Source organism: Leptinotarsa decemlineata, unplaced genomic scaffold (assembly GCF_025532065.1).
Source record: "Leptinotarsa decemlineata unplaced genomic scaffold, Ldec_3_MD MMD2_tig00026282_RagTag_RagTag, whole genome shotgun sequence".
NCBI lineage: Eukaryota > Metazoa > Arthropoda > Insecta > Coleoptera > Chrysomelidae > Leptinotarsa > Leptinotarsa decemlineata.
In genome coordinates, this window is record NW_027412668.1 from 3462192 (window position 1) to 3479677 (window position 17486).

General features: G+C 35.8%; 1 protein-coding gene across 1 annotated transcript; it reads right to left on the reverse strand.

The window, feature by feature from the left end:
- Positions 1–1869: 1869 nt before the first annotated feature.
- LOC111508210 (cytosolic beta-glucosidase) lies at positions 1870–17268 on the reverse strand. Its single transcript, XM_023163648.2, has 9 exons — positions 17111–17268; positions 13581–13850; positions 13353–13522; positions 9740–9997; positions 9590–9684; positions 9197–9496; positions 5187–5324; positions 3254–3360; positions 1870–2059 (listed from the first exon to the last, which is right to left on the reverse strand). Exons 1-9 carry the CDS (start codon positions 17158–17160, stop codon positions 1939–1941), a joined length of 1509 nt encoding a protein of 502 aa, XP_023019416.1. The 5' UTR covers positions 17161–17268; the 3' UTR covers positions 1870–1938.
- Between the last annotated feature and the right edge of the window lie 218 nt (positions 17269–17486).

The following is a 17486-nucleotide window of genomic DNA, read 5'->3' on the forward strand; positions in this document are numbered from 1 at the left end:
CCTAGCATACTCCATTTGAAGGAAATTGTAGGGCACTACATTACACCCCCCCTTAAAAAAAAATATTAAACGCGAAAATGAACTCTTCTTCCAAAGCGGGTTACATAATTTGATTTTTCTGGATTTTCATTTTGATTTTCTGATTTCTTCTTGAGAATTCCATTTGGTGTATTTGGAAATTTTGCATTTTCAGGTAAATTTTCATTTGATGATTCTATAAAAGCTGGCTTCAACCTATCAATCGAAATATTCTTTCTTTTTCCATTAACTGAAAGTGTAAAATATTTTTCGGTTCTTTCTAAAACCTTGTAGGGACCAGAATAAGGAGTTTGCAATGGTTTCTTAACACAATCTGTTCTTAGAAAAACATGAGAGGTGTTTCGCAATTCCTTATGTACAAACATTTTTTTCTCTCCATGATGACTGGACTGATTGTTGATTTTTATGTTTTTCATGGTTTCTTGTAAAGTTTTCAAAAATTCTACCTAGACCATTCTCCTTCAAAAACTGGGCTGCGTCTTCTGGTACGAGATTCATCAAGTTTTTGAATAAGTTGATCAATTTTATTTTCTAAGCGAAACCATCTAAACAAACACATCTCCTAGCAACACCTAGCATACTCCATTTGAAGGAAATTGTAGGACACTACATAATCGAAAAAGAATTAGTGGATGTTATAAAATCCTTGCAAAAATCTGGATATTTGTACGCCAATGAACTAAACAAAAACTAATACCTGAGCATCGCAACTATTGTATTATTATTTCGAGAAACAAACTTTCTCCAATGAATCCCATTTTGGTTTTCGGGGAGATTATTCAAAATCGTACGGCGTTTTCAAAGTTGTCAGTGTATTTGATTTTATTGAACAAAGTTTCAATTCAATCAATCTCTGCAATGAATCAAAAGCCTTCGACTGCGTCTTCCATGAAAAATCCTTTTCAGTCTGTATCTATAAACCATTCGGCGTCTAACTTCAGTAACTCCTGTTTAAGCACGGGGTATCTCAAGGTTCCGTCTTGGGTACACTCTGGTTCTTTATTTATATCACAAATCACTAGGTAGGACATCTTGGCATTAAACTCTGGGGTGACACCTCTGCTGCCTCACAAATTTCCAAATTATAAAAACGAGGCATCAGCATACTGAGTAATACAGCAGATGCCTATGCCAAACTCTCTTATAAAATTGAGTGCTATGCATTTCCATTTTCATGGAATTTAGGCAAATTTCGGATATGCCGTTGGTTACCTCGTTCACAGGCAGGTGGGGCGATGACAAACCTGTTGTTTGTTGTCTGCTTCGGCGTAGTTCGAGGAATGATACTCTGAAGGAATTTGATTTTCAATTATCGGAAATCTTCGATTTTATGTTGATGATAGACACTACCTTGCCCTGACGAGAGGCCAAACAGCCCGAAACCGGTCTGCAAGTGTGTTAGAATAATTAAAAATTTATTGCCGCAGTTGTATCGTCAACATCATATGCAGGAATAACTTCAGTGGGGAATCCCGCACTGACACCTGTCGGATATAACCCAACGCCCTTCGTGGTATTAGCCAGGGGAGTAGTTGTTTTCTGATAGGTGTCAGTCCATTAACCTACAGTGTAAGGAGTTGAGACTGTCCTGAACTAATTGTATGCCCACTGACTATATGTGAAAAGTTTTGAAGAAGGAGATAAATTACCACCTTTGTGATTGTCTGATCAACAGCCAGCATCGAGAACTATATTCTTGTAAAATAATGTAGTATTTCTAATGGGAATTCTCCAGAAAAAAGTTATAGGACAGACAGGGAATATCTTTAACACAAGTATTAATACATAATTTGAAATTATTGTGGGAGGGGTGATAAAGTGCAACAAAGAGAATGTAATACATATTTAATGAAAGCAGTACACTTTTGGATCATGAGTTAGTGAGAATTTCGTATAAACTCAGCAAGAATCCAACAAACATCTTGTTTTTATCACTTTCGCCAAATACCTCGAAGAATCTTTCGCTATCCTTGGCCTCAATGGGTCGCTCATGTTCACATAGTACAAGCCCAGTTTGGCACTGTAAAATAAAATATATTTTTCAAATAACTTTTTAAGAATGAAATTCTAATTCGGTCAATCAATTACAATCGTTCACAGAATGAAAATCTGAATTTACTAAATCTATAATAGCATGTGAAGGAAACCGTTACGTTTATTCCGAAAGCCACTGAGCTCAGACATTTTTTTGACAACCTAAAAAGCGACAGAAAAAGAAATAGTTCATACTGCTGTCCAGACAGAGTCATGGCCGGTGAGAAGCCCCTTCCTGAAGATGTGCAGTAGATGTGTAGAAATAAGTCTGTTAGATTATTCGAGGCTTATTCAATTAGGACCATATTCATCTAGTGATGGAGTTTAAAAGTAAATTGCATAAACATATGTCGTACACCGACCCAGACTTTACGCAGACACGACTGAGTTATGTCCGATGGGAGAAGCCGCCTCTGACCGATATGCCGGCCAGCGAACAAACACATGACGTCACCGCAAAAAGTATGCAGTCGGCAACCTCCGGTAAAACTCTAGAAAAGAACCGACTACAGATTTCTAGAAATGATCGTTACCGATATATAAGCCCGGCTTCCCAACCCAAGGGGGAATTCAGAAAGTGAATCGAGCGGTTAAACAAGGAATTCGAATAGTGGAAATAAATTAAGCGTTAGTTGCTAAGTGCTGTAAATAAACTAGTTAGTAAAATATTGTTGGAAATAAATTTGTTTAAGACAGTTAATTCTTCAATTTGTTACAATACTAATAATTTTGAGTAGTTCTCTTATCAAGAACTTGAAAAATCGGCTGTTCTCAATGTTCTCAAGCCATTTTTACTACGGCTGAGTAAAAATAATTACTTTTAATCGACTGAAAAAAATTCAGAATAAAACATTCTTCACATCAAAAAACAACTCCCTTATTCATCATCTCCTAATGATATAAATGATATTATTCAATGTTCTTCATTCAGGTTATCCTTGCAGATGTTACAAATTTATTGAACTCAATCAGATGATTACTCAGAGACTGGTTTTGGAGTAATTACTCCTTATCAGTGCTGGTCTGCAAATGATTACAAAATGAAACAAAAAAATGAAGAATAATACGCAAACGTTTCTCAGATGTAGTTCAATATCTGGTTCGGTTTCATCCACGGAAGTAGTTGTTTTCCTAGAGGCTTCTGACAAATTCTTTGAATTTTTTTCACAATCATACTCACCCAAAACCCTGTGTCCATTCAAAATTATCGATTATACTCCAAACCGTGTAAGAAGTTACATTCACTCCGCCATCATAAATCGCATCCACCATATGGCTCATGTAAGACTGAAAAAAAAATTAAAATCGTGTTGCTAATAAATTTCACTTTTTTGAAGGTACTGCTGAAATGTGGCAGAAATCATTTTTTCGATGACTTTTTGAAATTTGTGAATATACAACGAACAAAAGTCATCTTGAACAACTTTACAACTTGGATAAGGAAAAGCAATATAGACTAGCACCCAAACTTAATGATTCTCATTTATTTCCAACTAACTTTCGTAGGATGAAGGTTAAATTAGCCAGTCAAGTTTTCAGTCATTCGGTAGCTACAGCGATGAATACCTAATATGCCAGTTTCAATCAGATACCATCAGCAACAATAGGAACGGCTACATTCATTGAAAAAATGGATAAAGTGTTTGATATTTTAAATTCAAATAGATTTGACGATGTGAAAGATTTCAGTAAACCTTTTTTTGAACCATCAAAACAAATTGATTTTCTGAAAGAAATGAAAATATTTTTCAGTAAATTAACTGTAATATCAAAAAAGGAAAAACACGACTGGACAAATGAGATTTGGGAAAACCTACATAGTGAAGGACACTCCTACATATTGACGAGGAATATGAATCAGGGCTGTGTGGAAAATTATTTTGGTCAACTTAGAAATACTTGTGGAAATGCCAGAAACCCAACTCCTATTCAAATTACCAGAGCTTTCAAAAACACATTTACTCTTCAGTATTTCACACAGGCAGAAGGAACTAACTGTCTGGAAGATACGAGATTCTATCTAGTATTACAGATGCAGACATAAATAGAATGAAGATTCATGTGGAAGTTCCAAAAAATCTCTATAAACCTTTGAGAGTAGAGATAAATGATTATATAGAACTCTAGCCACTCCAGAAGGCAACAGCTTGGGCTATGTTTGTGGATATCTTTTGAGAAAATGTTTAAGGAAACATTCATGTGAAGTATGTACAAATTTTGCCGCGGCGGCTACTACCACACTGAATGAAACAAATGTATATTGTCATTTCAAGGCATATAGTAATACAGTAGCTAAACAGTTTGGAAGTTTATATGTGCCTCCAGATTCATTTTTACAATGTATCATTCATCTAGAGACAGAATTTCTTAATCATTTCAACAATTTATGTACCACTGATTGCATAGGAAACCAACTCAAAACAATGTTTTCAAAAATCAACATTTCTCACCCTCGTGATAATTTTCCTTTGGATTATTTATTTTCTCTTTTCACAAGGGTAAGAATTCATTATACTTTGAAATTTGTCAATAGAAATTTGAAAACAAATGTTAAGAAAAAAATCAAAAACTCATCATTTTAAAAAACCTTTAAAATATATTGGCATTAGTTTTTGTCCTGAATTGTATAATCTTACTGTATAAAATATACGTTTATTTCACCACCTTGTCTTATTTTTTATCAATTCCTAAACAGTTCACAATCATATGAGACATTTATTGGGAGCTCCTCGTAGCAATGATGAAGTCAGATCATGGTCACATATTTTTTGATCGAACCTCGTGCAGAAGTGCACAACAGCTCTTAGTCGACACCCTCCTGCCCCGCCACATGCCAACAAAAAATAAAATCTCGACCCGAAACATCAAAGAAGCCGAAGGGATTGCATTTACTTCTGTTTACTTATGTACGGTGCCCAGGTACACATTTATTTATTATTAATTGGCTAGGTAAAACTAAGGTATTTGAAATTTCGCTACTTCAAATTGTAGAAACATTAAATATGTAGATTTTATTTCGGGGAGGTATGGCGAAACACGTGTTGCGTTTTTGTAAAACTGTTCAGTAAAAATCTCACAATAAAGTGTTTCTTGAATAATTTGAAGTTACTTACTCTCAGATAATCGATTCTGTGCTGGTCCCGCAAAGTGCCAGTGGTGTCTGAAACACCATTCTCAGTGATTACGATTTCTTTATCGCCATATGTTTCCTTGACCCATCTCAAAAGTTTTCCGAAACCCCATGGTACTATCTGAAAAAATACAGAAAATGTTCCATGGTATTCATTAACGAAAGTCTTAAATCAATTCAAACTTTGACTGACAACCAAGAATGTATAATTCCAAAATAGTACCTAGGCACTTGATTCTCAGAAATGACTGACGTTTTTGGCTTAAACTGCAGTGGCTTACGGAAATTGTACTAAACAGACGAGGGAAAATCATGATAAAATATAATCACAACCTTGACAACAATGTTTTCGTTTTAATGCAATAATATTTCTGAGAATTTAGTGCCTACTATTATGGAATTGTACCATAGTTTTCTTTATTTCCTGAAGACGCCAACTTGGTTGATGAAACGCGTGTCAAGAAGAGTATTGCAGTTCTAGTGATTGGGAAAACTACTGGTTTTGGATTCAAACTGATGAAGCTTAGTGAATCTGTATTGAAAAATAGCTGATAATTCGTGATCCCAACACCACTTGTTTGTGAAAGGTGACTTTAAAAAATATTGTTGTAAATCGTGCCCTAAATGAAATAACGCCGGCCGCCACTGGTAGACATAAACCAATTGTGACGTAGCTAAGAGCGCGCGAATGTTCGATATTCGCTGCCGTTCTAGATGTAGCGAGAATAACGCTACCGATTTCGATAGAAGTCCGACTCAGTGCGGTGCAGAGCGATAGACATTTGAATACTAGTTGAAGTTTTAGTTGAAATGTTTTGTTATATTATCAGTGAAATAAAGTTTAGTTTGATTATTGTACACTGTAGTCAATTATTGATAAACCCACGGGTAGAAACGTTAAACAATATATTATGAATATTTAGAGTCTGAGGGAAAATCTTGAAAGATATATTATTTTGATTATTGTATGTAATCTCATAGCATTCATTCGATATTGAATGATATAAACATTTTGATGAAGTATAAGGACCTGTGAAGAAATATAAAGACTGTTTTCTATCAGAAATATCGACAGGAATATATTATTTGGAAGATTCCAACATTTTTTTTTGTTAATGATGCAGAAGTAGAAATCGAAAACCCTTTTTTCCCAAACAATAACCTCTAAAAGTATACCCCTTTCAATTTGAACTTTTTCCAATGGATGGGTTTGAATCAAATGAGCAAGTGAATGACATTACGTATTGTCATCGATGCCGATGACATCAGAGTAGATTTAAATAGAATTAAGTGCTTTATCTCGTAATATTATCCAGATTGGTGCTGAAGAGGCAATAAGACACGTGTCTTATTTCGAAACATCGGATGTCCGCCATTGAGTATGACATGGAAACCTTTATACGAGCGAAAAAACGGTCTATCCACTCGGAAAGCACCAGACCCGGACCACATAACAAACGGGCACTGAAAGTCCTACCGCGCAAGGCTGTAGCAGCCATAACCAACATCATAAATGCTATACTCAGATTGCAGCACTTCCGGTACCCGTTCAAAGAGGCAACGGTTATCCACATACCGAAGCCCAAGAAGAACCACCTGTTCCCAGATAATCACAGGCCAATTAGCTTACTGCCTTCCATAAGCAAAGTGGCGGAGCGTGTCATCTTGAAGAGATGAACAATTCGGTTTTAGATCAGAACACTCAGCAGAACTAAAAGTCCTGAGGGTAGTAGACTTCGCGACCGAAGGCTTCAACCTCGGCAAAGGATAAAACACCGGAGCTATCTTCTTAGACGTCTCCAATGCGTTCGACAGAGCTTGGCATGACGGACTACAGGCCAAGATGAGCGATTTTGGATACACAAAATTAATTCAGTCTTCTCTAGCAGACAGGCGATGCCGTTGCAGAGTTGGAGACGAATTATCAACAATTCGACTACTGAAAGCAGGGGACCCGCAAGGAGCAGTCCTTTCGCCACACCTCTTCTCCGTATACACAGCGGACGTGCCCAAACCAGAGAACAACTTTAACAAGTTGGCCCTCTACGTGGACGACACGGCCCTGCTGGCGAGATCTACCAGCCAAGCGCATGTCACCAAATATTTGCAGCAACAGACAGACAGATTACAGGAGTGGGCCAACCTGTGAAAGATCAGTATAAACCCTGACAAGAGTCAGGCGATACTGTTCACTCGCAGGTTTGTACAACCAGAAGGCAACGTCCTCTTCAACGGACAAGAGATTCCGTGGACCAACAAAGCGACATACCAGGGGGTCATCTTAGACAGGAAATTAATATTTCAGTCTCACGTACGGCAGAGAATCGGAATGGCTAGACACGCCAGACAACGCCTGGCACCTATTATAGGATGACTGGACCACAGTATGCTATTCTGTGGTCCAGTCATCACTCGAAAACAATGGGGAATGTTCCTCAATTTGGGTTATTACAGCAAATGCAAGTTTGAACAAAATAAAGTTAAGTTTAATTCATGAGTTTTTCAAATTCACTTCGAAAAGTATTCAAATTGATGTTTCAAATGTTGGGTTTTAATTTTTAAAGGGATTTGTTTCTAATTCACATATTGGCAACAGCGCCAATACTTACTTAGATATTCTACTTTAAAAAAGGAAAATTATCCTTATAAATCAAAAATTAGGGCGAAATATAAATTATAGTTCAATACCACCTCTACAAGCCACATAAACAACAGTTGTTTTATTTATATAGTGGAAGATAGGTTAGGCGCACAAAATGTCATATGTCACAGAATGTCTCAGAACTCGGAACATAAGTAAACAGAACAGCACGCCTCTGAAATATGTCATTTTTTTTTGTCTCATACAGGTAACAGATGCATTGTCCTTTATTAGCTATAACCAATGTTGCCAAATGGTGAAATAAAAACGAATCCCTTCAAATGTTGAATGCATTGTTCCATTTATCTTTTTTTAAGTATTTAAATAATTTTATAAAGAAAAAGGTTGAAATGATAAGTTTAAAATGCGTTGTTTTAGAGCTCTTTTATGAAAACTACTTGATTTTCGTCAGGAGAAACATTCCCCATTGTGGAAACTAACAAGTAAGTAAGTAATTTTTAGTAAGTAAGTAATTTTATTCAATTTTCATGTCAATCAATTATTCAGTTACATGATTTGTTTTCCGTGCGATTTACAATTCAATTCAATTACGATTTACAATTCAAATGTCTTATCATATAACCATATATTACACAATCTGTAGCCACCTAAACTAGGCTTGTGTCGTGGCTACAGACTGATATAAGGTGTGTTATATAATGTATAATAAAATAAATACAAAAAAAGAAAAAACTAAAATAGGTCGTTTGGTTACATAATACTATCCACCTCACTAGGTTAAAAACCGCAGTTGGAGAATGATGGCTATAGTGAGGAAATAAGAGAGAGAGAAAGAGAGAGCAGGTAATTTAGCTTAAACATTTTCAAAGATATCCTGCAATGGATCATAATGATTTCTGATGAAAACTTTCAGTTCCTTCTTCAATTTATGATAATTATTAATATTCGAAACGATAATAATCGAAATGTTTGAGATTGTTTTTTAATTCAATTTGTAATTCTATTTCACGTTTCATTGCTTAATAGAATTGTTATTTTTAGTTATTTATTTTAGTTTTTTAATTTCATTTGTTCTTTCAGAGATTTCAAATCATGTCATATCATATTAGATAGACTACGGAAATCCGAACTAGGGAAATTGTTGTATCTAATGTTATGCTCAGTATCGTTTATCTTCAATAAAGATAACGTTTTATAGATGCTATTTGATATTTGACGTGAAATTACTTGAGAAGACTCATAAAAGGAAGAATATATAATTATAGTGGCGCCCAACGTGGGGCGTACAATTTCGATCCTCCCGCTGGAAACATTCATTTCTAGGGAATGAACCAGAATTCAAATTCATTTTATTTTCAGCAAAATTTCAGGACTAGATACTTTGTTTATACCTTGAACCATCCAGCTGCAGCAGTCCCCCAAGATGATTTTTGGTAGGATTTTACACCAGAGTCCTCATCCCAATTAACACCGCCAACGTGATTCGGATCGGTAATTGCACTGACCATGTACGAGGTATAATGATTGAGAGCTATGAAATCGTAGGTATCCTTGATTAACGCTACTTCTTCCTCTGAAAATGGTGGCAAGCGAGATTCGTTGAAGCCCTGCGCCTTGCTAAATCTGGCAATGTTATCAATCATTACTTGTGGCCAGTTTCCTTTAATGACGGGATTAGCGTACATGCCGTACTGAAAAACAAAAAAAAATTATTTTATAAGTTTCAATGGTTGGTTTTTGTTTAAAAATGAAAATACTCATTCTATAAAGAATTATACCCTTACCACAAATTGTCGTTTTGTTTCGGCAGCAACAGCATCTGCTTCACTATACGAAGTAGGTTCGTACCAATCAGAATCGATGACGATGGTGTTTCTGCCTGAAATTGTTAACCATATATATGAGTAATGTAAGGATAAACATCAACAACTCACTCTTCAAGGTGGCTCTGAACTCTCTATCAAAAACCCTCCAAGCTTTCGCGTGTGCAAGCAGAACATGTCTAGCGCAAACGTATTCGCCTATTCCGGGAGATGGTTTTGCCGGTGCAAATCCTCCATTGCCGTATCCACTGTGACAAATCTGCTTAGGTTCGTTGATGGTTACCCAAGACTTCACATATTTGCCGAAAAGTTTGTAGCAGAGACGGGCGTAGTCCACAAACCAGTCTACAACTTTGGGATTCAGCCAACCTGAGATAAATGAAGAAGTAATGTATTTCAGTTGGAACAATGTACAAAAGATAATTAGGGATATCTATTTCAACAGGTTAGGCTGCCTAACATGCTCATTTCTAATGTCGCTTTACTAGTATTGATGAGCCAAGAGGCATAAAATATCCTTGGTGTAAACACATACGGTGCCCATGTAAAATATTTTGTCAAAACCTCCCGACCTACGCCAATGAAGAAATAATGGAGATCCTATAAGTTTCAGCCTCCCATTCATAGAGTTCACTTAAAAGTGACGCTGTTTGACAATTGGTACTTCAATTTTCAATGTTATTTACATTTCAAGCACTTCGATAACTATCTCACCGATAGAAGATATTGGGTTGAGTATCTTTCAAATTATGTTTCATAAATTTAAGATCTGAATAAAATACGAGCGACAGATTTCGATTTTTGCTCCATTTATCAACATGTAAACAAAGTTGGGTTTTAGACAAAACTGTTGGTAATTGAAAATGCAACACACCCTGTATTGTACATCAATTATTTATTTTCAGTTATTGTTTGACATTTTGTATGTATATGAATGACTGTCAGATAAAAGTTCATCATAATATATATAAATTATTGATATGTTCAATATAACGTTTAGAAGTAACTCAGGCTTATTGTAATTACACTTTTGCACTGCCCTCATTGCATTTCCAACAAAAACAATAGCGAATGGGTTGAACACCAGGGTTTCTATTCATTTTTCGACGAGCCTACATTAATGTACTATCACAGTACAATAATACAACCAGTGGGATATCTTGAAAGAAGTGAAAGTGGACTTATACTGGTTGATTTTTACTATGGCACTATGATGAACCGATAGTGCCATGGCATTTAGTAACGGTATTCTAGTAATTTGCTTACAGTATTAGACGGCGGAAGCATTACTGAAGATATCATCAAAATCAATTAAATAGAAACAAATTTTACGTTCGATTTATATTTTACTTTCGCCCCAGATACCTGTACTTATATAAGGTAACAGCTCATTTTTCATCTCTAAAAAAAATTGAGGATTGACATACCCACTAATAGGCTAGATAATTGTTGAGAACGTTTATAGAGCCCCCTGTATATTCTTTCAAAAACAAAATTTAAGAAACAGTAACTGTATACCTTTATTGATAAGTTAATTCAACTGTCTATTAAACCCTAACCTTCAAAAGGAACGTGTTTAAATTTCTTTTAGTTTGAAGAAAATGGATGAAAAGAAATCTAGTGTGTTAATGCAGCATTGTTTTTTGGCAAAAGGAAATACTGTTGAAGCCAAAGTTTGGCTTGATAAACATTATTCGGACTTTTCACAGGAAAAACAACCATTGACGAGTGGTTTGCTAAGTTTAAACGAGGTGAAATGAGCACTTTTTCCAAACACCAGGAAACTTATGTCACTTGTCTCATAAAATATACTATAATGCAGGTAGAGACTAGAAGTACTCTGATATTAATAAAAATTCCCATAAATCTTTGAATATCTTGAGAATAAAATATGGAAATGATTTATTGATAATCACACATAAAAACGTTATCGAAACAATGGATGGATTACTTCAATGACGCATGCTGAAAATTAATTCTGAGATTGGAAGTTGTAGATAGTACCTACATATCAATTTTTTTTAATTTTAGAATCGCAACTGCTAACCATCAACGTGTAATCATTATGAACTTTATGATATCATAACGAACAAAAAATTTATATACGAGACAATCTGCCTTGTCTTCAAAAATAGGGTATTGTTTAACAACTTGGACTCGCCAATGTATCAAACCAGGCAAAGATTCAGCTTTAAATTACCGCTGCCTTCTTCGTCGCTAGTTAAAGATTCCATTATTTACAACGGTCTTAAAATGTTCAATCACCTTCCTCAAGCTATAAGAACCATAAATGACCTTAGAGCTCTTAAGAAAGAGTTGAAAGACTTGCTCTCTGGGAGACCTTATTATAGCTTAGCAGAATTCTATGATGATAATTTTAATTGAGAAGACTAACTGTGATATCTACGGTATTTTATTGATTTCATTTCATTCAATTTAGTTTAAATTGATTTATTTACATTTTGTTGGCCATGTTCTTATATCCTGAACGTTTGTTATTATTTACATGTCTCTTTTCAGTTCATGTTATAACCTACTTTTAGTGATTTTACTTTTGTGATTTCATGTATATGTTATTTATATTTCGCACAAGGCTTTGCCAATAAGAATTTATTCTTCAGACAATAAAGTATATTAGAAAAAAAAAAAAACATATAAGGAGATTTTTTTGACGTTTAAGGGAATCATGTTCCAGATTATCTCGGAACAACTTGGGTGCTCCATGCCAAAATACAATAAAGGCGAGTTCATATTAGAACGATGGCGATAATATTTTTGCGATTCCGCAAATTTGGTCCAATTGTCAAAATACCCTGTTCATGTTGAAGCGGGCAATATCTAGGGATTTTATTGTTGAATTTTAAATGTTATTACATAAACCTGAATAATGGCATACGAACACCGACATGGTTATGTCGATGCATACGACTCATACGAATTACGACTTTCAAGACCAGACCCCATTATATCAGAAAATAGGACTAACAATTTTCTCAAGTTTTGTTTAATAGGAGCGTGTCTTCAAACCACTTATCTTAACGTTACTGCCAACTCAAGTGCAGGAGCGAGGGGTTCTTTTGCAAAATGAATTTTCTGTACTAAAGGGCCAACCAAATTCAATAATTTATTGAATAATGGGAGAGTCAGCCTGAAATAGTTGAAATATTTCTCTGAATCACTAATTCTCATTTCAGCCACAAGGTTGTGATATTCTCCATATTTTCTTCTGTTTTTGAAAATATTTCTCACGCCATAACGACGGGGTTTTCTCAATGGAGCTTTATATATACGGTAAAGTTGATATAATTTGAACAACCTGACACATTCGTCCATTTCGGATTCAATTTTGATGTATGGGCTTGAAAAACCACAGTCAAATAAATTAGCAATATAACCTAATTGCATGTTGACGTATAAAATTTTGCGGATATCGCAAAAAAGTTCAATTTTTTCAACTTTTTTACGATAAACACGACGCCATTTTAAATCGCACTTTTTATGCGATGTTCGTTCCAACATGAACTAGCCCTAACTGACATTGAAACGTTGAATGAGTTATATGCACATTTGTACAAACCGTGTTTGGATGCATCTTTAGAGCCGTTCTATTCATCATTCAGCGGTTTCGGAGAAATAACTTTGACAAATTGGCATGGAGCAGCCGAAGTTATGTCAAGTGTGACATGAGATACCAGAAAAATATATGGAATGACAAATAAATTACCTCCTTGGTTTTCCAGAGCTGTTGGTATATCCCAGTGGTACAAAGTGACCATAGCTTCGATTCCGTTAGCTTCAAGCTCCTTAAATACTCTTACGTAATAGTCTACTCCCGCTTGATTTATGTTGTTAACAGTTCCGTCAGGCAGAATCCTGGACCAAGCAATCGAAAACCTGGAAACAATTTAGAAAAATGTCCATGAGTGAACCTAATTTGAACCCAACTCCTTACCTGTAATAATTTACTCCAACTTCTTTCATTGCAGCCACGTCCTCCTTATAGAAGTGATAAGAATCACTGGCGACATCACCATTAGCTCTACCTGCAAATCTTTCAGGATGCTCGTGAGCGAATGTATCCCATACCTGCTCTCCTTTGCCGTCAAGGTTCCAGGCGCCCTCAATTTGATAAGCAGCAGTTGCTACTCCAACTGCAATATGTTTAGGAAGGATTCGTTTAGTTATTGTGTAGTTGGCGAATTCATCGTCACCGTCGCCCACACTGAAAAAGAAGATACATTTTGAAAGTGTACTACTTTTGACATGACCTCATAAGAAAAAGTCTGATGACGTCAGATTAGGGAATCGCGCTGGTCATTCCATTGATCCTAGCCTCCCTTAGAGAAATTCAATTTAGGTACTGCCTGCCCAACATTGAAATGGTAACGAGGTTGTGTTCCATCTAGTTGAAACCATATCATATTCGCTGAAATTTGTGGATATTAGTTTGTCAGAGCTGAAAGGACATATTGCGCATGTTCTTCTCTCATTTAGTTTGTATTTATCCCAGACTAAGAACGGCAATTTTGATGATTAGCATGACCCTGAAATGTACACTTCTTAAAACAAAACATACTCTAATTGGATCCATTGTTATCTAACATTGCTCCATATCAATACATCGTTCACGCTGAATTTGCGAGACGGTGAAACAATTTCTCAACATAATAATAATAATAGTGAAGTGGACTCGGGAGGAGCTGTATCAACTCGACGTAAAGACCCGAAAAATGATGCAACTCTATAGGAGTTTGCATCCCAAATCGTCCGTTCCACGGTTGTACTTCCCCCGACAACAGGGAGGCCGTGGACTTTTGAGTTTGGAGTGTCTACATGACAGAATGGTACTGGATACAGCCTGTAAAGTCGTCAGCAGTTCGGATCCCCTTCTCTGCATGGTCCGTGACCATGAGAGAGCAGGAATTGCAGCATTTCTCTTCAGGGCAGCTGCCCAAGCAGCTGATGAACTCGGTATAGTTTTCGACACTGAACGAGGTGACCACTACTCTGTCACCGAGTTGGAACCCGTTCAGCAAAAAGCTCATATAAAAGCCGCAGAGATCACCTCACTTCTGCGGAAGCACAAGGATAAGTCAATGAATGGGTCTTCTTCAATAACATTGGAGACCTTGGGTTATCAAAGCGCCTGACGTTCGCTTTCCTCAGGTCGAGTGTGTTGAAGTCAGAAACTGAGGGGTTCATCATTGCTTGCCAAGATGGTGTTTTCAACACATCAGTCTACCGCAGTCGCGTGATGGGTATAGAGGTTCCTGACACGAAGTGCAGGGCCTGCCGCGAGGCGCCTAAGACCCTAATGCACTTGCTATAAGCGTGTCCAGCATGTGCGGTCTCGGCCTATATCCATCGATACAACGCGGCCCTAAAAGTGCTATATTACCATCTACGGCACTCTCACGGTATTGACGAGACACCGGTGTTGCCCTGCGCTCCGGGGGATATTGAATCCGTTGTGGGGAACGAGAAGTGCCGAATTTATTGGAACTATTAGTTCCCCACCCTCAGGCTCATACAAGTTAATAAGCCTGATGTAGTCCTTCTCGACCACCAGAGCAAAACGATATTTGTCGTGGAGTTTTCAGCTCCTAGCGAGATGAATATCGTCCGAAAAGAGGAGGAGAAACGGATAAAATATCGAGATTTCCTCTTCGAACTCCGCAAACTCTATCCAGATAACTCTGTCAAGATGGTTGTTCTGATTATTGGAGTCCTTGATGAAATGATGTCCTCTCTACTCTCGAATCTCAAAATCATACCGGCTTGCCGCACTAAGGCAGAAATATATATATATATATATTATATATATATATATATATATATATATATATATATGATGTGTTGTTTTTCCGGGTGTTCATCCGTTGTGTACTATTCGATAGTCGACGTTTCGCCATCATCTCAGATGGTATTATCAAGACGAGTTACTGCTTCGCTTCGAGAGGTGTAACTGATGTTAGGTTCTTCTTGTGGTGTTTTTATACGGATGAACACCCGGAAAAACAACACATCATATTCTACCATCCGTGAAAACCTACATTGTAACACTATAGTTCAACGCCGAAATTTTGTATCAACATGGTTGTGTACATGTTGTGTTTGAAAATATTATCAACACTTATTTAATAGACATATAAACATATATACTTCTTTATAATATTACATAAATAAACACACCCACTGTACCAAGCACTGTACCAATCAAACATTTATATCCAAAGAAGAATATAAACAAAAATTTTACATAACCTAAATTCAAATGTGCACATTTTGTCACGTAAATTTATCATTATAGAACTCTTGCAAATTACAATAGGGTCTATCAGCTGAAAATGTGTTTACTCTCATTCTGAACATTTTGTTGGTCAAATTTGCCTGTCTAAAATCTTTTGATCAACTAAGTACTGATGAATTGCATACTCCCCAAAACGGTATTCCATAACGTAGGTGGGATTCAACGAGGGCGTAATATAGCGTTCTGGCAGGTTTGGTTCGCAAATTTATTGAAGTTACTCTCACTGCATAATATCCAGAACAAATTTTACTTTTAAGTTATTTGATATGTTCAATAAATTTGAACATATTGTCAATGTGAATACCTAGAAATTTAGATTGGGTCTCGTTCTTGATCACTAAGTTATCACCAAATGACAGGTCATCAAGAGCACATCTGAATGCTAAAATGTTTGTTTTAGTTATATTGAAGGATAACAAATTAGCATCACCCCACTCCTTGATTATTTTCATATCAGTAGATATTGCATTGTGAACCTAAATGTTTCTACGTGATTGCGGCCTGCCTGAATGACTCATTTGTGAAGCCGAAGTTAAAAGGAAAGGTCATTAATGAAAATTATGGATAGGAGAGGCCCCAGTACATATCCTTGTGGAATACTGTTAAAAACATGCTCTAAATTAGATATTCTGTTGTCTCCACTGGTTTGACATATTGTTTTTGATTGAATAAATATGACCACTTTCACAAGACCATATAACATATTTTGATATAACAGTCGAGATTCTAACATCGACTCTCTGAGAGGTATTTAGACGGATCTTCATAAAGGCTAGCTATGATCGTTATCAACATAACATTTAACTGACTGTCCGTGAATTTTGCTATATGCGCTGTCAGAAATTCGACTTTGTTTCCTTGTAAAAGATAAAACTTTAAGGAAACTCCCTTTCTGTGAGAAAGAAGTATTTTTATCATATATATATATATATATATATATATATATATATATATATATATATATATATATATATATATATATATATATAATTTGGAAAAAAAATTCCCCACTATGGATGGAAAGTAACCACTTTTCAATCAGTCACAATATGAAAGAAAATAAAATGTCATCTTCAAACATTAAATGATCTGAAAATTCAATACACATAATGAAATGAAAAGATTACTGAAGAACAGGAATTTTTTTAATGTCAAGTCATAGCCTTTCTTACCTTCCGGAAATCGAAACAAAAAATATAACTAACAAATAGGACAGCTTCATCCTCGATTATTTCCAAAAAACTACTGTTTCAATGAAAACTCATTCATTATATATACGAAATTTTCAACCTAAATTGATTAACGAATGAAAAATAAAAAACAAAATACTTGAGATAATCAACATTTCAATTAATTGAACGGTTGTCATGACAAATATCTAGTTTTATATCATCACCTAGCAACTGGAAATTCACGAAAAACTTGCCTCTCAGGTATGCAGTATCATTTAATTTTTATTCCCCAAAAATTTGAACTGTGTACAGATTTTCATTTGTGTGACATCAACTTGTGAGGAGGCCCCAATGAAAGAAAAGTTTTGATGGATTG